This window comes from Cebus imitator, unplaced genomic scaffold, assembly GCF_001604975.1.
Source record: "Cebus imitator isolate Cc_AM_T3 unplaced genomic scaffold, Cebus_imitator-1.0 Scaffold2, whole genome shotgun sequence".
NCBI classification, from domain to species: domain Eukaryota; kingdom Metazoa; phylum Chordata; class Mammalia; order Primates; family Cebidae; genus Cebus; species Cebus imitator.
In genome coordinates this window covers 12335175-12359083 of record NW_016107317.1, presented here as the reverse complement: position 1 = coordinate 12359083, position 23909 = coordinate 12335175, and the positions used below count along the sequence as shown (strand labels likewise).

Genomic DNA, 23909 nt, shown 5'->3' with positions numbered 1-23909 from the left:
TTTACATGCTTTTTTCTTATTTACTTATAAAAAACAACTTATAAGGTATGTGATATCATTCCATTTTAAAGATGAAAAAAACTGAGCCTAAAGAGTCAGGCAAATTGCTCATCATCAAAACTAGTGGGTAGTAGAAGAAGAATTCAAATCTAAGAAGCCTGAGTGAGTTATTATCCATAAGCTAAAATGCCACAAAATGATCATGGAGAAAAGGGGGCCAGGGAAAGATTATGATTTGATCTGGACCTCTTAGCCACCTCCTGTCTCCTGGTTGCTGCTGTTTGTTGTTGTATTTCACTGTATTTTTGTAAATCTATTTTTTAAATTCCTCAGATAGCAACTTAAAGGTAATGACTTTGTTCCAGAAAAACTCTAAAATCAGCTCTCACTAGGCGACACTGAAAATTTGCTTTGATGGAGGTCCAAGAACACCAACAAAACCTTCTGCCTTCTTTGAAATATAATACTATATCACCTTAATACTAGGCCTGCATTGATTATCAGAAGTCTCATCAATTTAATAAACAATTTTTCGGTAAAAGAGAAAAACAATATACATCAAAAACAAAATAAAGCATTAATACTTAAACATGTACATTTCAATTAGGATGTCTCCAGGTTGACAGAAATGTTTCAGAAACCATAAATGCGTCTTAGAATTTTCTGTAAGACTTTCTGGCTTTATCTCTTACAATTCCATTCATACTAAACTTGCTATTATACAACAACCTGTACTTTTGTACCTACTCTTCCTACTTCTTGAAATGTCTTACCTCACTTCTCTCTCTCTTGAAATGTCTGTTCATCCTTAAAAACCTCAATTTCAATGTCACTTAGTTGGTGATGTGTGACCATACCCAGGCTTTAGCCAGATGACTCACTGCCTTCTCTGAGCTCCCCACAGCTCTGTGCACATTTCTTTGTTACAAATTGTACCACATTGTGCTGTAATGATTGATTTACACTATTCCCACCTACTAAATTGGACAATAACCCTACTAGGTACCTATATTAAAGCTCTGGTATAAAGAAAAGTAAAAGAAACGTGTGACAGGTTATGAGTTTTTCACAATCACTCACACACAGTTCCTACAACATACATTTTTACTGCTCTAACTCTCTCTACTCTTATCCTTCAACCTGATATAGTTTATCTGTACTTGGCTGAAGTGGGTTAATTAACTACCATATACTAATAGTTCGTGGTAGTCAGTCTCTAAAATGGTCCCCTATGATAGCCATCTCCTGATAGCCAGGCCTTTGTCTAATCCCCTGTGGTTTGGTATGGGCTGGGCGTAGTGATTTGCTTCTAATCAATAGTTTACAGCAAATAGGATGTCAGTTCCTGTTGGAATCCAGCTATTCCATGACCAGATTCCTGACCCCCGGATGCTGTAAGAAAACACTCTCCAAGCAGTCAGTGTGGCTGTGCCTCACCCCAGCAGAAACACCCAGGAGAGATGAGGCTTCTGATTTGGGAGAAAAAAACTCAATCTCAGGGCCCAAAACCATGATTTGTCATGATACAACACTGCAGAGGCAATCTGGCCTGGGGAGGAAAGAAGAGCAGGAAGTCAAGGTGATGTCACTAGGAGGTTATACACCCACTGCAAGATTAGATCAGCAGCAGAATGGGAAGATGAACTCTGCTCCATGGAGCACTCAGAAGGTGACAGGACACAAGGAAGGTCAAATTTCATCCTAGCTAACATGTCAAAGCCAATAATTGAGAAAGGAAATGAAAGGCATCTGTTGAGCTTCCAATTCAGCAATCCTCTCTTCCATAGGTGTCTGTTGCTAAGACACCATTATTAGTACACTCCTGGCAGATATAATCCTTTTATTCCCCTATGTGAGTTTTCAGCTCTCTGCTTTTCATATAAAAATCTTGAAATGAAACAAATAATATATCCATTTGGGACAAAGGTAAATTAGGGTTTGACTAAATAAGTCAAAATAGATGAGGCTTGCTAATGAGGCAGCTCCCACCATCTCAGTCCTCAGGTGAGCTTGCAGAGGGGCAGGTTCACAGGGAAACATGCCACTGGTGCTCTAAAGACCAAACTATGGCCAGCTGGGCTGGAGGTTGTTCATGGATACGACAGATGCATATGAAGCTACATAAAGGCTCTGACAAGCCTAAGAGCCGCTACATTGAAGCTGGTGTGCTTCCCGCACTCACTGACAGATTCAGCAAGCACAGACTCCTTTCCAAGCTTTTCATCTTTAAAAAGGCAATTCGGCTCCCTAAGCCTTTGAGCCTGTTCCATTTTGAGCTGACTGCTAATTGTATGCATGCACATATGTGTTTCAGAAAAGAGACAAGCACATTGCCTTGGCCTCCTCAGTAACTGTGGAGACACGTCTCACTTCTGTTCTCTGTGAGTTTTCTAAATGTGGCCTAAAGTTTTCCAAACATTAACCCTTCCTGGTAACCACAGTACACACTTTTCTAGAGATGCCTCCTGGATTATGTTGGTTTAGAAATAGTTTTTCATCATTAACTTTGAGTCCTAGGGGTGGTATTTTAATTTGCTTTTGTGATCATGTTTATATTTTCAAATTACTTAGTAAGTTACAGTGTAATAATAGAAAATAAACCACTGGAGAGTAATGAGGCATCATTTAGCTTTAGGGGGCATACTTTACATTTTAAGACCTTAATTTGTCTGATTTTCATGTTTTATAATAAGGCCGATATATGCCACAATTTCATTATAGTTTGCAATGCTGATTTCATGAAAAGAAAATTTGAAATGGTTGTTCAAAAAAATGCAAAAGTCTTTTGCCATAGTGATGGCAACTAGTGGCCAGACGGTAGGATTGTCTGATTGTTGACTGTGACTCTTTAGAAAATAAATCCACACAGAAGCAGGCAGACTCACAAAATCTGTCCTGTTTGAGAACGGCCCAGACCGGCTGATTGTTTAGAGGTACTATTCTTTACCCTGGGCAGATTAGTGTTGCAAAACCCTGAATGTTTCCATTTAGTTCCCAGTATCACAATTTAACATTCATTCTGGAACTTCTTCCTAGGAAGTACAATAAATCCTCCAAAGGAAGAAATTTTCCAACTTCCAGAGTAACTGTTATTCAGTTACATCAAGAATTTTAAGCCCCTATTCACAGGTACAGAAGAAGTATAGTTGAATAAACAATAACACATTGAGTCCATTGCTCCAACAAAGTTATCTATTTTATATAAATTAACAACTCAGTTTAAAATTAACCAGAGTAAAGTGCCCAGTTGAAAGAGTCCCAGTGAGAAACAAGACATTTCCTCAAGAGAACAGCTTGTCTAACCATAAGAGAAACAATAATAACAGCTAGTGTTCATTGAACATTTCTTTTGAAGCAAGCATTTTACTAAAGGGAAAATGCACAAGCACCTTACAACTAAAATAACGTTGTTTAATGTTTTTCAGAAAGCTGATATGCATATTTCCATTTCTGGTTCTTTGTCATACTTCTCTCCAATCTATGCTTCTTGTGGCCATATCTACTCTGTCACTGTCCCCAGTATTCTTACTTCCTTTACCATTTATATACCCACAATTATTATGGTACATGCACACACAATAAATTATCTGTTTTGTTCTGTACTTGTGATTTGGATAAATCCATTGAAAGCTATTTTTAAATAGCTGATATGAAGGAGTGTTCATCCATACAATGAATTGTTAGCTTCAATATACATATTTTTGGGAAGACATTAGAATAAAAACCATAATATTGCTGCCTTTTCAAAATATCATTTCTTTAAATCTATCAAATTACTTTTTTAGCATTATTTGAGAGAACTTAAACACACAGAGCAGTATTTGAGAAAGCGGCATGCATGGGTTACAACTGACTTAAAATCTTTGGCTTAGTTGCCCAGCAGTAAATTCTTTTCTGTAACCTTTTGTATCCAACAATAGTTTCCAAGACTCTTTTAAGACTAGAAAATATGGGGAGGAGAAGCTGTAAGCAAAACAGAGAAAAGCAAGTCAGGTGGGTTGATGAACCAGGACAGTGTTTCTCCTCCTATTGTTCATCTCTGGGAATGGCACGATCAGGTATCTAGTAGCCCCAGTCTAATGGAAGACATGGTTCTTGCATACTATAGTAACAGGCTCACCTGCATCCCCTTCAATCATTTTTCTTCTTTTTTTAGTTTTTGAGAGGGGTTTCACCATGTTGGTCAGGCTGGTCTTGAACTCCGGACCTCAGGTGATCTACCCACCTTGGCCTCCAAAGTGCTTGGATTACAGGCGTAAGCCACCACGCCCGGCCCCTTCAACCATTTTTCAAGCTATTCTCCACCAAGTATATAAATCTTACCCTGTTATCACTACTTACACCTCAACCCTTACCCCTCTAAATTCCATAAAAGACTTCCCATTTTTCATAAAAGGGAGACAGAACTTTCCACATGGCTTTTACTAAAGTACCGTGCAGTCTCTCCAGCACATCCACTTTGGTCCTCTTGGTGCCTTGTTCTCTCTTTAAGCCATTGGGACTTTCCACGTACTGCCCGTTGTTTCTGGAGCACTGGTGCCTCTTTCTCAGACAACTCTTACTCCCACTTCAGCATTAGCATCGCCTCTTCAGGGGACTCATTCCTCTCTATTATAGCCTCTAAAAGGTCTGTGAATTCCCTCTTCATAGTATACAGTTGAAATTGTTTATTTTATATTTGTGCCTGTTTAACATCTCTCTTCCCCATTATTCTAGAACCCCTGTGGCCATTATATCTGGTTATTGCTCACTATTTTATCTCAGTATCTAGCACAGATATTGACACATGGAAGTGACTCAGCAAATATTTATCAGATGAATAAATGAGAAGCAAAGAAGCCAGCAAGGAGGGAGAACATGAACTTGCTTCTCTTTCATTCTCTCCACTCCACATTAGATTCATTAGTCAGTTGTGCAGAATCTACATGCAAAAATGTGGATTCACACCTGAATCTGAACACTTCTCATTACCACCACTTTTGCTAACCTAGTCCAACCCACCATTAACTCTCATCTGTATTATTATATTAACCTTCTTCCTGGTCTTCCTTCGGCTCTAGGTCCCTATAGAGCAGTCAGAGTGTTTTCTTAGAACACCAGTCCCACATGACACCTTCCAATGCCTCCCATAACAAAGGCAATAAAGTCCAAGCATTTTCACACTCATGAGCCTCTGCATGAGCCTTGGCTACTCCCTCTAGTTCACCTTCTCCATTTCCCTCTTCACACTACCCAGTCATGCTGGCCTTTTTGTTATTCCCTCAACACATGAAAACCATTCTGGCCCTAATAATTCAAACATTTATATATATTTTTTGGCCTGGAATACATTCCCCTACATTGCCTCCTCCAATCCTTCAGGTGTCTGCTCAAAAGTCTCCTTCCCTGATAGGCCTTTTCTGACTACTCTCACCAAAATAGTCCACCTGCCAACCCTGTTAATCTATGTCATCTTTTTGTTCTTTTTCTTCATAAAAAATTTTAATTTCTCAGATTAAATCCCACATTATTTTCTTATCTTCCCTAGCGTAATAGAAGAACCACCAAACACTGTATTGCTGTTGTATTAGGCAAAAACCAGGGTCCAGAACAAAGGCACCTAGAGTTTGCTCGATAAATATTATGAAATGAATAAATCAAAAAAAAAACTAGCACCAAAACAGTACCCATCACATAGCAGTTGCTCAACAAATGATGTAACTGCACATCTAAAGATATTTAATCTTTGATATCATAAAAAATTGAGACTAAATTCTCAAATGAAGACAAATATAAATGGCATTTTAAAACAGTATATTTAATGGAAGAAAGAATAATATTTTCAATAAATTATGCCAGGACAACTGAATACACACAGGCAAAAGAATGAAGTTAGATCCCTACCGTATACCATACACAAAATTAACTGAAAATGAATCAAGGACCTAAATGTAGAGCTGAAATCATAAAATTCTTAGAAGAAAATATGATTATAAATCTTTGTAACCTTGGATTAAGCAATGATGTCTTAGACATGACACCCAAAGCACAAGCCACGAAAGAAAAAAGTAGATAAATTGGGCCAGGCACAGTGGCTCACGCCTGTAATCCCGGCACTTTGGGAGGCCGAGGCAGGCAGATCACCTGAAATCAGGAGTTTGAGTCCAGAGACCAGCCTGGCCAGCATGGTGAAACCCCATCTCTACTAAAAATACAAAAATTAGCTGGGCATGGTGGTACATGCCTGTGATCTCAGCTGCTTGGGAGGCTGAGGCAGGAGAACTATTTGAATGCAGGAGGTGGAGGCTGTAGTGAGCCAAGATTGCGCCAGTGTGCTCCAGTCTGGGTGATATAGTGAGACTCCTTCTCAAAAAAAGAAAAGAAAGATAAAGAAAAGAATAGAGAAAAGTAGATAAATTGGACTTCAGAAACATTTAAAACTTCTTAGATTCAAAGAATACCATCCACAAAAATGAAAAGATAATCTACAGAATGGGAGAAAATATTTGTAAATAATATATCTGAAAGGGCTGCTACACAGAATACATGAAGAACTGTTACAACTCAACAATATGGGCAAAGTATTTTAACTGACATTTCTCCAATGAAGATAAATAACCAAAACACGCATGAGAAGATGTTCAACATCATTAGTAATTAGAGAAATGTAAATCAAAACTGCAATGACATGGTACCACTAAACACCTACTAGGACAGCTAAAAATTTTTTTTTAAGTGTTGGCAAGAAAATGGAAACTTCATAGGTTGCTGGTGGGAACATAAAATGGTACAGCCATTTTGAGGATCCTCAAAAGGTTAAGCATAGATTTACTATTGGACCCAGCAGTTCCACTTCCATGTATATATCTAAGATAATTAAAGGTGTACATCCACAAAAGTTTGAACATGTGTATTTATAGCAATATAATTTGTGATAGCCAAAAAGTGGCAACAATACTGATGTCCATCAACTGATGAATGAACAACAAACAAATGTTGTATACATACAATCGTATATTATTCAACCATAAGAAGGAATGATGTATTGATTTGTGTAACAACATGAATAAACCTTGAAAAAATTAGGCTAAATGAAAGATACTAGACAGAAAATATCACATATTGCATGATCCCTTTTATATGAAATGTTCAAAATAGGCAAATCCATAGAGACAGAAAACAGATCGGTTGATTGTCAGGGGCTGAAGCAGATAGGAAATGGAGTGACTGCTAATGGGTACAGGGTTTCTCGTGGAACGATAAAAATGTTCTGGAATTAGATAGTGGTAATGGCTGCAGAACTTTGTGAATATACTTTAAAAATCACTGAATTGTACCCCTAAAAAGTGTGAATATTGGTATGTAAAGTATATTTCAATAAAAGAAAGAAAAAACAGTACAATTTATGAGCCCATTAGTAATATCCCTGTATAAAGGCATTATTAGTTTCCTCATTTTTAGCTATAATTTTCTTTTCAATTCTTTATTACATTTTTAAGCTCATTTTTGAATGAGAGATAATCATTGACAATTTTCTGTAAAACAAAAGCAAAGAAGGTGAAAGAATTAGAATAAAATCATTAAAATAGACGAAAAAAAAGAAATCAACAGTGATAAGGAAAAGTGATGAAAATATCACCACTCTTTCTCCATAATTAGCAAATTAAATAATATGAACAGGACACTAGTAATAACATTTTTTAAATTAAAATATTTGCCTCTTTTAATATTTCGCTGGAGAGAAAAGAGAGAGACAGAGAGAGAGAGAGGTGTGTGTCTGTGTGTGGCGTGTGTGTGCATGCATTTGTGTGGCATGTGAGGTATGAGTCAAAACTGAAGTTTTCCTCAAATTACCAGCCATTTATTCTACTACCATTAATTGAAAATTCTTTTCACATTGTTTTATGATAAAAGATGTATTGGAAATTCTTTTTATTTTTCATTATACTTTAAGTTCTGGGATATATGTGCAGAATATGAAGGTTTGTTACGTAGGTATACACATGCCATGGTGGTTTGCTGCACCCATCAACCCATCATCTATATTAGGTATTTCTCCTGATGCTATCCTTCCCCTAGCCCCCCAGTCCCCGACAGGCCCTGGTGCGTGATGTTCCCCTCCCTGTGTCCATGTGTTCTCGCTGTTCAATTGCCACTTATGAGTGAGAACATGCAGTGTTTGATTTTCTGTTCCTGTGTTAGTTTGCTGAGAATGATGCTTTCCAGCTTCATCCATGTCCCTGCAAAGGACATGAACTCATCCTTTTTTATGGCTGCATAGTATTCCATGGTGTGTATGTACCACATTTTCTTTATCCAGTCTATCACTGATGAACATGTGGGTTGGCTCCAAGGCTTTGCTATTGTGAACAGTGCTGCAATAAACATACATGTACATGTGTCTTTATAGTAGAATGATTTATAATCCTTTGGGTATATACCCAGGAATGGGATTACTGGGTCAAATGGTATTTCTGGTTCTAGATCCTTGGAGAATCGCCACACTATCTTCCACAGTGGTTGAACTAATTTACACTTCCACCAACAGTGTAAAAGTGTTTCTATTTCTCCACATCCTCTCTAGCATCTGTTGTTTCCTGACTTTTTAATGATCACCATTCTAACTGGCATGAGATGGTATCTCATCATTGTCTCAGCCCAAAATCTTAAGCTGATAGGCAACTTCAGCAAAGTCTCAAGATACAAAATCAATGTGCAAAAATCACAAGCATTCCTATATACCAATAACAGACAAACAGCCAAATCATGAGTGAACTCCCATTCACAATTGCTACAAAGAGAATAACATACCTACAAATACAACTTACAAGAGATGTCAAGGATCTCTTGAAGAAGAACTACAAACCACCACTCAAGGAAATAAGAGAGGACACACAAAAATGGAAAGACATTCCATGCTCATGAATAGGAATAATCAATATCGTAAAAATTGGCCATACTGCCCAAAGAAATTTATAGATTGAAAGCTATCCCCATCAAGCTACCATTGACTGTCTTCACAGAATTAGAAAAAACTACTTTAAATTTCACATGGAACCAAAAAAGAGCCCATATAGCCAAGGCAATCCTAAGCAAAAATAGCAAAGCTGGAGGCATCACACTACCTGACTTCAAACTATACTACAAGGCTACAGTAACAAATACAGCATGGTACTGGTAGCAAAACAGATCTAGAGACCAGAACAGGGGCCTCAGAAATCATGCCACAGATCTACAACCATCTGATCTTTGACAAACCTGATAAAAACAAGCAATAGGGAAAGGTTTCCCTATTTAATAAATGGTGTTCAGAAAACTGGCTAGCTATATGCAGAAAACTGAAACAGGACCTCTTCCTTACATCCTTTAAAAAATTAACTCAAGATGAATTAAAGACTTAAACGTAAGACCTAAAACCATAAAAACCCTAGAAGAAACCCTACGAAATACCACTCAAGACATAGGCATGGGCAAAGACTTCATGAGTAAAACATCAAAAGCAATGACAACAAAAGCCAAAATTGACAAATGGGATCCCATTAAACTAAAGAGCTTCTGCACAGCAAAAGAAAATATCATCAGAGTAAATGGGCAACCTACAGAATGGGAGAAAATTTTTGCAATCTATCCATCTGACAAAGGGCTGGTATTCAGAATCTACCGGGAACTTAAACAAATTTACAAGAAAAAAAACTCCATCAAAAAGTGGGTGAAGAATCTGAACAGACACTTCTCAAAAGAAGACATTTAAGTGGCCAACAAATACATGAAAAAAAGCTCATCATCACTGGTCATTAGTTATAACTTTTTAAAAAAAAATCATCAACCATGTTAGAGAAAAAGAAGTGACCATAAAAAGATCATAAAATGTAAGCACTAATCATATTCAATGTTATAAAAATTTAAGTACTCTCAGAAGTGAAACTCCTTGAGGAACACCAAAGGAGTCTCTTTTTAGTAACAAAAACTCAAGTATCTAACAGAACTCCTTGTGCTTAGACACTTTAGAAATCTCCAGTGATATGTGACATGGACCAAAGCCAGGACCATAAGGCCCTGAGATAAGAGAAGCAGTAAGAATCAGTAGAAAGTATATGAAGCGTGCATCACGATATTGTAATTTGAGGGGCCCTAAGAACTTCTCTCTGCTGCCTCTGTAATTTTATCATTGGAGAATCATTCACCTAGGGTAAGCTAAAATCAGGATTTTGATAGAAAAAAAGAGACAGAAGAACTTAGTGGTGAGTGGGACTTAAAAAGGGGTCCTTTTTGTGGCCAAAGGACAATAAGAGGACGCTGGGGATCACAAGAAGTGAGAGAAGATACAGGGCCTAAAGGAAATTCAAATGGGAACAGGGAAAGTTAAAAAAAAAAGTATGTATCTTACAATTTTAATTGGGTGACTCTAAAGCAGTATTTCCCAACCTTGGCACTATTGACATTTGGGCCACGTAAATTGTTTTGGGGGTGTGGACCTAGATGTCCTGTGCCAGATACCTTGTAAAGGATGAAGATTAATCACTCATCTGAAAGGTAACCAGAGAAAAATTCTCATTGAAGGGGTCCCAAGGAAATATAACATTTCCTCAAGCAGATAGATAGCCTAAAATATTATAGGGTATTTAGTTGCATCTCTGCCTTCTACCTACCAGATGCTGGTAGCAACTCCTTCCCGCATAGTTGTGAGAACCAAAAGTATCTCCAAACATTTTCAAGTATCCTTTGTCAGGTGGGAAGGCACAATTGACAACCACTGCTGCAAAGAATCAATTTAATCCCTAGGCTGGGGCAAGAGCATTTTCCATCCCTTCTACCCATCCATCCTTCCCATTCTCCTATTTCCACTCTAAAAAACTGCACAACACAGAGCTCATCAACACAAAAGAAGAATCAGAATTCCTTTTTCATTGCACTAGAGAGCAGACAAAAGTGAGGAAGATCTGAAATAAATGCCTCTTCACTCAAATTTTGATTCTGTTACAGGTAGTTAGACAGGCCTAAGTGGGGCAGTAGAGGGTTCTCCTCTACTCCCCAGGAATGTCAAGTGATGGTTTGGCAATCATCACATTGCCTCTCTAAAAGTGATGAACTGGCAGCTGGCACCAGGGAAAGGCCATTTTCTAGGGTCCATATGTGTCTCACTGAAGTGTTAACTTAATGCAGATACCAGGGAGAAGCAACTTCCCTGGCACGTACATTAAGAGACAAAATGACAGAGTATGACTTTCCAGGAGCATTCCACTGAAAAAGGGAAGAAATCAGATGAGCATACATACAACTTCCCAAACACACTGGGCATGCTCACTTCCCAAGCGTAAGGAGTGCACTGCACACGTGGGCAGCCCATTCTAAGGGAAGAATCATGGGAAAGAGGTGCAAGACGCTGGAGGTGGGTCGGCCTATAAAGTCCTAGGATCAAGGTTAAACACAGCACTTGTCCTTTGGGTCACCCATCTGGGACTCTTCCAACAGCACTTTCCTTCTCACAAGTATATTTTCTTTCTTGCACTAAGCTTTTTAATAAACTTCCACTCCTGCCCTGAAACTTGCCTTAGTCTCTTTTTCTGCCTTATGCCCCTCAGTTCTCAGTTGAATTGTTTCTTCTGAGGAGGCAAGCAGTGAGGCTGTTGCAGACCTGTACAGATCACCACTGGTAACTTGAATATCTTCCAACAGTAACATAGTGACATGTGACTCAGATATTTGCCACGAGTAACAATTTCGTCTTTGTTTCTAGAGATGTTTCATGCTTTTTCCACTACACAAGGACAGTTTCAAGAAGAGACTTCCAGTGAGACTCAAGATGATCTACCCAATTTAATTGATGCTTATGTGAGTGAACCAAAAAAGCCATTAGTCCATATAAGTAATCAAGAAACTTTGTTATGCATCAACAAAATAGGTCATTTTTGCAGAGAACCTGAAGAATGCGCTTCAAGCATCTTGGCTCATGTTTACCCTTCCATTCTCTTCCCTTTTCCCTCCGTTTCCTTCTCTTCCCTTCTCCTTTTTTTTCTCTTCTTCCCTCTCTGTACTTCCTTCCTTCCTTTTTTCCTTTTCCCTTACTTTCCTTTATCTTTTCTCCCTCCCCTCTGCTCCTCTCTCTCTATTTCTTCCCTTATGATATCCAGTATTTCTTCTATAGGAACAGGAAAGGATATAAAGAGAGAAATTATGAAGCATTAATTAGGAAAAATAATAACACCTTCACTGGAAAGAAAATTATATTAATGGGTTTAGAAGAGCAAACACAAATGCATCATTTGTGCAAATGGTGCAACGTAGTCATTTTTACAAGTTAGGAATAGAGTCAGGGGCCCAGAAAATGGTGATTCATATTTATTCCACTAACTTCTGATTTAGGATCATTATTATAAGATCTGTAGGGTAAAAATTTCTCTTGGAGTTGAAGCTAATTAACTAAATAACCTATAAAGACAGCAGTTTAAATACTGAACATTACATATTGAATAGTATATTTCTACATAAAATATGAATCATTTCCCTTTATTTTTGTATGGCTGCAAATTAGACAAATGATGAATAGTATAAGAGTTGTAATAAAGAGGATCATATATCAGCCCCTTTTGCCTCTCACTAGATGTTTAACTATGGATAAAGGAATTAATCTCTCTCAGCCTCAGTTTCTTCATTTGTGAAATTTAAGGGATTGAACCATATTATCTTTAATAATTCTTCCACCTCCAAAATTTTGTGATCATGAGGAAAATCTAACTCAAATCATCTGAAACTGAAAAAAAAACAAAACAAAACATGCAATTTGATCAACTTGCAGATATGAATCATATGCCAGAGTTATTAGGTTAAAAAAAAGAAAGCAAAAAAAAAAAAAAAAAGGCTTCTTTATTGATCAAAGTTCTTGATTATTAATAATGTGTATTGCTCTTGGAATCTTCTTTAAATTAGAATTTCTATGATTAATTTCCACTTGGGATAAGCTACTTTGAGAGTCTGCGGGGAGTATCTGTTGTTCTGTTAGCCAAGGCTCTTTAACAGGAAAGAGTGACAGGGATACACAGAAGCAAAACAAAGATGAAATTCCAGGAGCTCAGTCACAAACATCAGGGACTGGCTCTGCAGTGAGGGCTTGACATTCATTCTGCAATGTCTTCTACTCCAAGGATATGGGTGTCTGTTGCTAAAATTTAGAAAAAATAAATCTCGATCTTTTATAAGATAAATAAAGTCCTACTCTGGTCTTATGGGAGCTCTCAAAAAGGAAGAGCTTAGAAGCTTTTGGCTACAAGGCAAAGTCCCATCAGCGGAGTAATTTCTTTAAGTCTTTTGTACAGACCCTAACATCAAAGTGCAGGGGAACCAGTCCAAGGACATAAATGTAAACATGTATTTTCTTTACAGGAAACTGGAATATGTGTTGACCCTCTATGGCCTAACATTAAAAACAAAAAAGTTTTGGCAGTATTCACCTGACTCTGGACTAAAAATAAAATCTATTTATATTCTCCCAAAAAAAAAAAAAATGCTACTTTTGTGTTCATAGACCTAGTCATAATAGAGAGGAAATTTAAGGGCAAGAAAGCTTCTCCTCTTTAAGTGGTAGCATAGAAATAGTGGTGTTAGTTGAAAATGCTAGTGACTCATTAAAGAAATACATTTTATCATCTGCCAGATCCTGAGATTCTTGGCTCTGGTTCCTTAGGCACAAAAATCATGGTCTGAACAGGTCTTCTTAAAATGATTTTCTACTCCCTCCCCATTCCTACAAAGACATAGTTCATTTATATTATTAGATACTTTGAAATGGTAAGGGAAAATTCCTCCCCAGTAGTCAAAAACCAACATTAATTTGTAGGATTTTATGTGGAAAGAAAGTGTACTGGAAGAGGTGAAGCCAAAGCAGAAGGTTCTCTGTAAATGTATGAAAGCTAAACTATTCCTTGGATTTATATCCAATAGACTCAGAACGGAAATGAATCTCTTAAAAATATCCTGCCCTACAGAAACACTCCTTACTCAACAGTAGGCCAAATTACGTGCCATGTCCTTTTAGTTAAAATTTCTGATAGTACTCTAAGAATATAAGAAAAACAAAGAGAATCATTAGGAAATATAAAAATGCACAAAGCTTTTCAAGTCTATAATACCAAAGAATCAATCAGTGGACTCCCCCGAAATTGCTAGCACTCGTTTTTAATAAACACACCTTCAAATATATGCATTCTAAGATGCAGCAGTTTTATCTTAGTTTTCTTGTTAAAGACTAAATGGAAATTCAGATTTATTGATATTATTATAGTAAATGATATATTTCATTTGCCATTTATTGATTATAATTTGTTCTTTTATATTCTTTTTATGCTGAAAAGCATCTCTGTAGTCCTCCTTCAAGATACTTTTCCACTCAATGTACTTAAATTTTGTCTAAAAAATGGAGAATTACTTCCATAATTTGGAAATGTTTAGGATGAACAAAAAAGATAGGAATTAATAATCCATCAGTATTTTTATATTAAATATCTTCTACCTTCAGGATATCTTCAGTTATTTTCCATAAATTGGGAAGTCACTTCTCATTACTTTGAATATCATCGTTTTGTTTTTATAAATACTATATGTGAATTTAGAGGAAGATCCTTCCCTGTGCTCTGATAAATAGGCTATCAATTGGCACACAGTATGGACACTATAATGAAGACTTAGAAATGGACAACTAAAACAAAGACAAAGTGATACTTCTTTATAGGTTCATATTTTTACTAGGAAGGATTATGGAGTCTTTTTCCCTGGAAACACCTAGGTTTTGTTTACACATACATCTAATAAAGATCATAAAGTTGGAGGTAGAGAAATAGTTGACAAGAAAAACATTTTTGGGTGCTCTCCAGTTTTATGATTCTGTTTTTCTAAAATACGTTATTTTTGTTTCTTCTATTTAAAAATATACAGATGGAAAGAAATGTTCTGTTCACACTCACATTTCCCCAAATCCCATAGTGTTCAAGCTACTCTTCTAGCACCATGTTTTGTTTTGTTTTCTCATATTCTACAGGTAGAAAGCTATAGAGTAAAGGGAATATGCTGCATTACCCCAAGCCAGGACCAACTAACTTCAGATATTACTAATACAATATCCCTAACAAGTCTCTGGATGATACTGAAAGAGTGGCATTTAATACAACAAAAATATGGAACACTTCTTTATGTAGTCCTTAATTGTACTTCTCAGATGTGTGAAGAAGCTCAATTATCTTTAGGACTCTAAAAATCTATTTCTGCAAAAAAAAAATCACATTATTTACATTATTATTCCTCTATTCTAAAATCTAGTATCACATATCATGTAGGGTTGTTTCTCAGATTGACCATAGTATTTCACACAAGTTTTGAGCATAAATACTAAGTATAAATGTAGTATAATACTGAATTTTTAGGATTTTTATCTTTCAAATCAGAGTATATATTTATACAGAGCAAGCTGGCATTTTTTTTCTTTAAAACAGATTAAGAAATAACTACCAAATCAAGTACATATGATTTTGCTCATGTTTTGTTGTCTCTATGATATACTTATCAAAAAATGAGAGTCAAGGAAATTTTTAAAAGTAAACTTAAGATATAAAAAGATTTTATGTCATAAATAACCACCATTTACCTGTACATGAATAATCATCAATTCTGATGTATCCAGTTTTGCAGATGCACATAAAAGAACCTGGGGTGTTGACACACATCGTATTTTCACGACAGTAATGGCGCCCTTCAGCACACTCATCAATGTCTGTGAAGAAAAACAGGACAAAGAGGTCAACAGTGACAATATTCTGGAGCTCCTCTATAATTTTCCTTGGTAGAGAGAGGAAAATATTTACTTTGAATAGCATTTCAAATAAGCATGCACAATATCTCCTTTGCTAGGAGTGTTTAATGTTCAAATGACAAAAATCATGAGTTTTTTCCAACAGCTCTTCTTGGAGTTTTGAAGAAGTCTGTCTATTTTAACTTGCATGATCTAAATATATTTTGAAATTTTCAGTGCATTCAACTATCTATGCTTGATAAAATGAATCAGAATGCAAAGATGGGGCTGCCTTAGTATCCTATAATCTTCAATCACTGAGCCTGCCACATATTATTGTTTGATTCACCAGCTATTCTGTATACTTGAGGAGACCCTGAAAGAGGTAAATAAAGTGTTTGGTATTAACCAGAATTGTAATAACCTTTCTTAAAGATATGAAGCCAATTGCATGAGCTTATTAGAGATAAAAGTAGGCAAATAGCTATTCCAGTAAGCATCTAAACACAGATAAAATTATAACAGAGGCCTGATATAGATGAAAGTTACAAAACGGTAAAATAAGATAATATATTGAAGATCTTACATGGTAAGTCACACACCAAGTTATGAGTATGTACAATTACTTCTAGATGCTAACTCATAAGAATCACTGCTACTAATTGTGAAGAATCTGAATTTTCACAGTGAAATTGTCCTCATTTAATAGCATCTCTCTGCATAGAGCATAAAGCATTTTAAAGGTATTTTATCATTATGTAATAGTCTTTATTAAAGGCCTTAATCCATTGTCCAGACAATGAATTTCCCATCTGGAAGTCTGCTTTCTTTATACTATTAACAGAAATGGATCAACTATAAAGAGACGGCTAGATGACACACAACTACAGGGGCCATGTCATTTGTGTAAACCAAACTATGTTCCCAGTACTGAGAATGCCAAAAGAAATAATTGACATAATCTCAGGAACGTATATTTTAGAACTGTAGGATTCTTATTCATCTGAGCTATCTATTTCACAGAGGGAAAAACTGAGTCCTAGAAAAACTCAATTTTCTATTCAATTCCATGGACAACATAATATTCTAAACCTGTTATCTGAACCTACAAAACTTTTCCTGGTTTGGTCCCTACTTTTCCAATTTCACATCTGATGACTTCACTTTCTTCTCCCCTCTCAATGTTCTGGCCACACAGTTTCTAACCTACCTGCTCTTTTACCTAACATCCTGTATATATGCTGTTCTCTTTACTTATAACTGCTACTCCTTCTCTCCCTGATATGATTCCAGTGGATCTTGTTTACCAGTAGATTCATCCTTCAAGAATCTTTAAATATCCCTCCTACAAAAACTTCCCTAATGAACTAAAATACTCCCAAGGCCATGATCCCCCTAGACTTTGTAAATGTCTCCATTATAAATGTATCAATTGTATTTTTACTAATTTTTATAAACTTACTTCTCCCAGTATAAATTATCTATTAATGTTTCTTAACTTTGTCTGCCCATCATATTCATCTGGGATGCTTTAAAACAAACAAACAAACAAACAAAACTAGTTCTTGGGCCAACTCCGAAAACCCCACTCCAAATTCTAATTTAATTGTTTGTGGTGAAACATATGCAACGACTTTAAAAAAAAAAAAATCTTAACCATATGAATGTAATACAGGGGTCAACAAAAAAACTTCCGTAAAGAGACAGATCATAAATTTTCTAGGCTTTGGATATCTAGTGTTTGAATAATTTGGCAGTGTTTCAGTAAAATTTCACTTACAAAAATGGATGGTGAGACGGATTTAGCTCACAGGTCATAAATTGAGGACTCCTGACCTAATGCATAACCAAGGTTAACAATCACCACTGAGTGGGGTGGGGATTCAAGATGCTTACTAGAGGAGCCTGCTAGCCTTACTAGGTGAGTACTAGAGGTACTCATCTCCTCCACAAAGATCATAATAGCGAGTACATAACCACATGTCCAGCTGTGGTATCTAACACATATCTAACTGAGTTTCTATCAGAGAACTCTGAAATTCAGCAGGAAAGTGTCAGAGAACCTCTGATGCACGGGAGAAGTGAAGCAGCTGGCCCAGGCGATATCAGCTCAAAGCTGTAGGGCTGAGGGCCCCACAGGGTCATGGGTGTCCCTTATGCTATGCTGAGGTGCAGGATCTGAGAAATAAAGAGACAGTACACAGAAGTAAAAGGAAAACACAGCTGGGCTTGAGGAGCCACGCCACCTATGAGCGGAGTCAGGCGAGGCCCCGAATGTCCAGAAGCGTGTGTATTTATTGCGTATAGGTTAGGGGGCAGGGCAGTGAGTGAAATCATCTTTAAGGATAGTGATAGGGTTTTGAGCAATGAAACAAGGGGTCTACCCCCATTAGGTCACCTAGGCTAGGAAGTGGACAGTACACAGCAAGGGGTCCATTCCCATTAGGTCATCTAGGCAAGGGCTGTGTGCAGTAAATGGTCCACCCCCATTAGGTCACTGAGGTATGGAGGTAGGCTGTGTGCAGTGAAGATTGTGCAGTGTGCAATACCTCTATCTATGGGCAAGCTACTTCTGAGATTTATAGGAGAATGCTTTAAGTCACACAGCAATGACAGAACTGTCACGGTTACTGCCACCTGCTGGCAGATTCCAATGAGCTCTATAGGGGAATGCTTTTTGAGCAGCACAGTAACAAGAGCTGATAAAGTTCACAGTCACCAAGGTGCGATTATCTGGAGGGGTTTTGAGCCCTCGGATGCTTGAGGGATTACCAGTCTGAGGGCAGCCCTCCACAAGAACTGGAGCAAGGTCCTACAACTCCTTTATCAGGAGGAATGGGTCTTGCTCCCAGCCTGCCATACAACGAGTATCTTTACGATACTGAATGCTGCCGCTGGGGCCATGGGTTCTTGTCCAGGTATAACTGTTTTCCCTTAAATCATGCTCTGCACTGTGTCTGCTCCAGACATTCCTCTGACTATAAGCTGCTTATTCCTTAATTCATGCTCTGTACTGTGTCTACTGTAGGCATTCCTCCGATTATGAACTAAGATATAGTTTTATATATGTGTATATATATGTGTGTATATATATATTATATATATGGAAATAACTGAGTGGTAAGATATTCTTTAGGCACGCATTCTAAGAACTAATATATGATTATATATAGAAGATTATATAAAGGGAAATAACTAAGTAACTAAGTAGTAACACTATAAACTGAGATATTCTCCAAGCCCTAATTCTATAAACTAATATATGATTATATAAAGGATTATATAAAAGGAAATAACTGAGTAGTAACACTATAAACTGAGATATTCTTCAGGACTTAATTGTGCCAGGATTCTGCTTTGCTCTCCTTCCTCGGTACCTATATGGGGGAGGTTACCCATGAAAGCCAGGAGGAACTATCTATTGTGGGGAAAAGGTAAGTGAAAGATTCACAGAGGTCCACATTCCTACCACAGACTCATATAATCCTAGCTGCAAGTGAGACCCTGAGCCTAGTACAGGAAGGTGCCTGGAATCCATAGGATGGCATTGTTCCAGAGAGGTAGTTCACGCAGGGTCCTGCAAAACTCTCTGAGACCCAAGCAACTATAGCATGGTGCCATTTTGAGAGTCCATCCCTCAAAAGATGATATCGTGCCCTGAGGCCCAAAAGGCCCTGCTTTTCTACATATCTGGAGCACCTTTGCCATCCCTTCATGTCCATCCAGAGGGCTATAATGCCATAATACCAGCTGGACCCAGCAGTGCAACCAGGTCCCCAGTACTCTAGTCCATACAATGTCCTACACACTGGGGAATGGATGGTGCAGCACACTGAGGAAGCTGCCCCTGGGACAAAGAAAGCCAAAGCATACCCTCCCCAGAAATGGAGAGCCGAATGCCCAGGGTCACTGCCAACGACAACAATCCTGCCCTCTCTAGCAGCAGGGCTACCCTGTACCTGTACATGCCTTCGGGAGACCTTGGGACTGGCCATGTGCCCTCCTGGGGTCTGAGAACAGGCTTTCCCCACCCACTGCCCCTGCCACCAGCACACAAATGTGCTCTCCAAGGACCTGAAGATTTACCTATCCTACCCACCATAGCCAAGGCCCAGATGCACCATCATGGTGCTTGAGAGACCTGTCTCATCTGCTGCAACCACTGCTGGTGCCCATGCTCACTATCACGAATCTGCAGATCATCCCACAATACCCACTTGGGCTGGCCAGGAGCCTGGGGATAGGTCCAGCCTGCCTGCTGCCACAGTATATATGCACACTATCCAGGGTATTGAGGACAGGCCTTCCACACCTGCCATCAGTACTCACATGTAACTCTTGGGGAACCCAGAAACCAGCCTGCCCATCCCATTGCCACCACCACTAATGCTTGGGCATGTGGCTCAGAGACCTGAGGGTTAGAAACTGCCACTAGTGCCACCATCAGTGTCACAAATGCTGCCCGAGTGATCAAGGACTCACTCAGTTGGCCCACCACTGTCACTACCAGGACCTGAGCACACTGCCCAGAAGCCTAAGAACAGACCCACCCATATCTGCCATTGGTGGTGCCCCTGTGCAACTAAGGGCCCAACAACTAGCCACACCCAGCCCACCAATGCCACCACTGGTGCCCAGGGACCAGCCCGCCTAAAATTCCCATTCCCAGCAAAGCATCGCCAAAGCCTCCTCTAACAATCACAGCCTAAGTCACTGAGGAACTCATAGATACCAATGACACTGATTATAGCCCAATATATCACACAGAGACTGCACTGTTGTGCCTAGCCAGAATCAAAGCAAAAGCACCTTACTAAATCAACAATGTAGACACATCTATAGAAAAAGTCTTTCTCTACTAAAGCCAATCTATAAAATTGGAAGAGACTGTTACACCATATGCACAGATATCAACATAAATACACAAGAAACATGAAAAAACAAAGAAATATGACGTCCCCAAAGGAATATCATAATTATCAAGTAACAGATCCCAAAGCAAAGGAAATCTATAAAATGTCTAAAAAGGAATTCAAAAAATGACATTAGAGAAATTCATTGAAATAGAAGAAAACACAGATAGAAATCAGGAAAACAAGTTATTATCTGAATAAGAAATTCAACAGAAATAAATGCCATAAAAAGAAACAAACAGAAATCCTAGACAGGAATAATTGAATGAATAAAATAAAAAATATAATAGAGAGCTTCAACAATAGACTAGATCAAGCAGCAGAAGAAAGAATTTCTGAACTTAAAGACAGGGCTTTTGAAATAACCCAGTCAGACCAAAAAGAAAAAGAAAAAAAAAAAAAGAATAATAAAATGAAATAAAGAAAGCCTCGGTGGCATATAGTTCATATATATTATATAAACTATATAATAAGTAAAATTTAAATTTTGGGAGTTCCAGAAGGAGAAGAGATGAACAAACTCATCAAAAACTTATTTAACAAAACAAAAGCTGAAAGATTCCCAACTCTTGCAAGTTATAAACATCCAGATACATGAAGCTCAAAGATTCCCAGACAGCTTCAATTCAACAAGGTCTTATTCAAGGCACTTTATAGTAAAACTGTCAAAAGTCAAAGACAAACAGCAGGAACAAACCATCAAGTCACATATAAGAGAATCCTTATTAGACTACCTTTCTCAGCAGAAAATTAGAGGCCAGGAGAGAATGGGGTGATGTATTCAAAGTGCTGAAAGAAAAAACAATTGGTAGTCACAAATACTACACCCCAAAAAGCTATCCCTCAAAAATAAAGGGGAAAGAAATTCTTTCTCAGATGAGAAAATGATGAAAGAATTAATCATCATTACACCAGCCCGACAAAAAAATATTTAAGGTAATCCTATATCTGGAAGTGAAAGAAAGATATCCGCCATCATGAAAACACAGGAAAGTATAAAACTCACTGTAGAGCAGATATACAAATAAGCAAGAGAAAGGAGTCAAATATTATCACTATAAAAAACTCATCAAATTGTAAAGTAAACAAAGAGGAAGAGAGAATATATAAAACAATCAGAAAATAATTAGCTAAATGACAAAAGTCCCCACCTACTAATAAAAACTTTGAAAGTAAATGGCTTAAATTCATCAATTAAAAGTTGAATGTACTAAAAACCAAGATACAAGTACAAGAAACCCATTTCATCTATAAAGACACACACAGACTAAAAGAGAAGGGATTAAAAGTAAAATCCATGCAAATGAAAACCAAAAGTGTGAAGGAGTAGCTATGCTTATATCAGAAATGGATTTCAAGTTAAAAAACATAAAAAGGGACAAAGTAGGTCAATAAAGATGATGATGTTATAATTCAGTAGGAAGATATAACAATTATAATTGTATATATACCCAACACCAGAGCACCCAGTTACATAAAGAAATACTATTCTAGCTAAAGAGAGAGCTAGACCCCAATATAATAATAGCTGTAAACTTCAATACCCTAGTTTTAGTGCTGGGCAGATCACTGAGACAAAAAAATCAACAAAGAAAAATCAGACTTAATCTGCAACACATACTACATGGGGTTAACATTTATAGAAAATTTAACTCAATGGTTGAAGAATACACATTCCTCTCATCAACACATAGAGGGTTCTCCAAGACAGAATACATGTAAGGCCACAAAACAAGTCTCAAAAATTTTTAAAAATTGAAACCATACCAAGTGTCTTCTCAGAACACAATGGAATAAAACTAGAAATCAAAAGCAACATAAATTCTGGAAATTGCAAAAATACATGGAAATTAAGCAATGTGTTCCTCAGCAACCACTGGGTCAATATAGAAATTATGAAGAAATAAAAAGTTTTCTTTAAACAAATGAAAATGAAAGCACAACACAGCACAACCTATGGGATACTGTAAAAGCAGTGCTAAGAGGGAAATGTATAGTATTTCCCTACAACAAATGCCTACATCAAAATAGCAGAAATATTTCAAATAAACAATATAGCAATGCATCTCAAAAAACTGGAAAAGTGAGAACAAACAAAACCCAAATTTGTAAAAGAAAAGAAATGACAAAGATCAGAGCAGAAATAAACAAAACAGAGACTATCAGACAATACAAAGAATTAACAAAAATGAAATGCTGGCTTTTTAAAAAGAAACTGCTATATAGAATAACAAAAAATAAAAGAGAGAAGCCCAAATAAACAAAAATGAAGACAATATAACTGACACTACAGAAATACAAAGGATCATAAAAGACTATTATGAATGGCTGTATGTTAATAAATTTAAAAACTTAGAGGAAGTGGATACATTCCTGGACACATACAAGCTACCAAGACAGAACCAGAAAGAAATAAAATACCTGAACAGATCAATAGCAAGTAACAAGACTAGATCAGAAATAAAAAGTCTCCCAACAAAGAAAAGCCAAAGACCAAATGGCTTTACTGCTTAATTACATCAAACTTATAGAGAAGAACTAACAAAAATTCTTCTGAAACTATTTCAAAAAATTGAAGAGGCAGAAATTCTTCCTAACTGATTCTACAAAGCTACCATTACCCTCATACCAAACCAGATAAGGACAAACAACCAACAACAAAACTAGAGGCCATGATCTCTGATTAACATAGACACAAAAGTAATCTCATCAAAATACTAGTAAACTGAATCTGACAATACTTCAAAAAGTATTCTGTGATCAAGTGAGATTTATTCTAGAGAGGCAAGGATGGTTCAATGTATGTGAATCAATAAATTTAATACATTGTATCAACAGAATCAAGGATAAAAACCATATAATCATTTCAATAGACCCCAAAAAAGAATTTGATAAAAGTAAACATCCCTTCATGATAAAAATTCAACAAATTAATTATGACAAACCCACAGCAAACATCATACTGAATGAAGAAAAGCTTAAAGCCTTCTCTCTAATAATTGGGACAAAACAAAAATGCCCACTTATATCACTATTATTCAGCATAGTACTGGAAGTCCTAGTCAAGGCAATAAAGCAAATGAAAGAAACGAAATGCATCCAAACTGAAAAAGAGGAAATCAAATTGTTCCTCTTTACAGATAATGTGATCTTATATATAGGAAAAACAAAAGTCTCAACCAAAAACTCTTAGAACTGATATATGGATTCAGTAAAGTTGCAGGATGCAAAATCAACAT

At 37.1% G+C, this 23909-nt stretch overlaps 1 protein-coding gene across 1 annotated transcript in view; it reads right to left on the bottom strand.

Annotated features, from left to right (window-relative positions):
- Positions 1-23909, bottom strand: part of NELL2 (neural EGFL like 2) — a 371569-nt gene that overhangs the window by 149473 nt on the left and 198187 nt on the right. The window contains exon 14 of the mRNA XM_017529745.2: positions 15614-15739. Within this exon, the coding sequence (XP_017385234.1) occupies positions 15614-15739 (126 nt within the window). The remainder of the gene's footprint in view (positions 1-15613; positions 15740-23909) is intronic.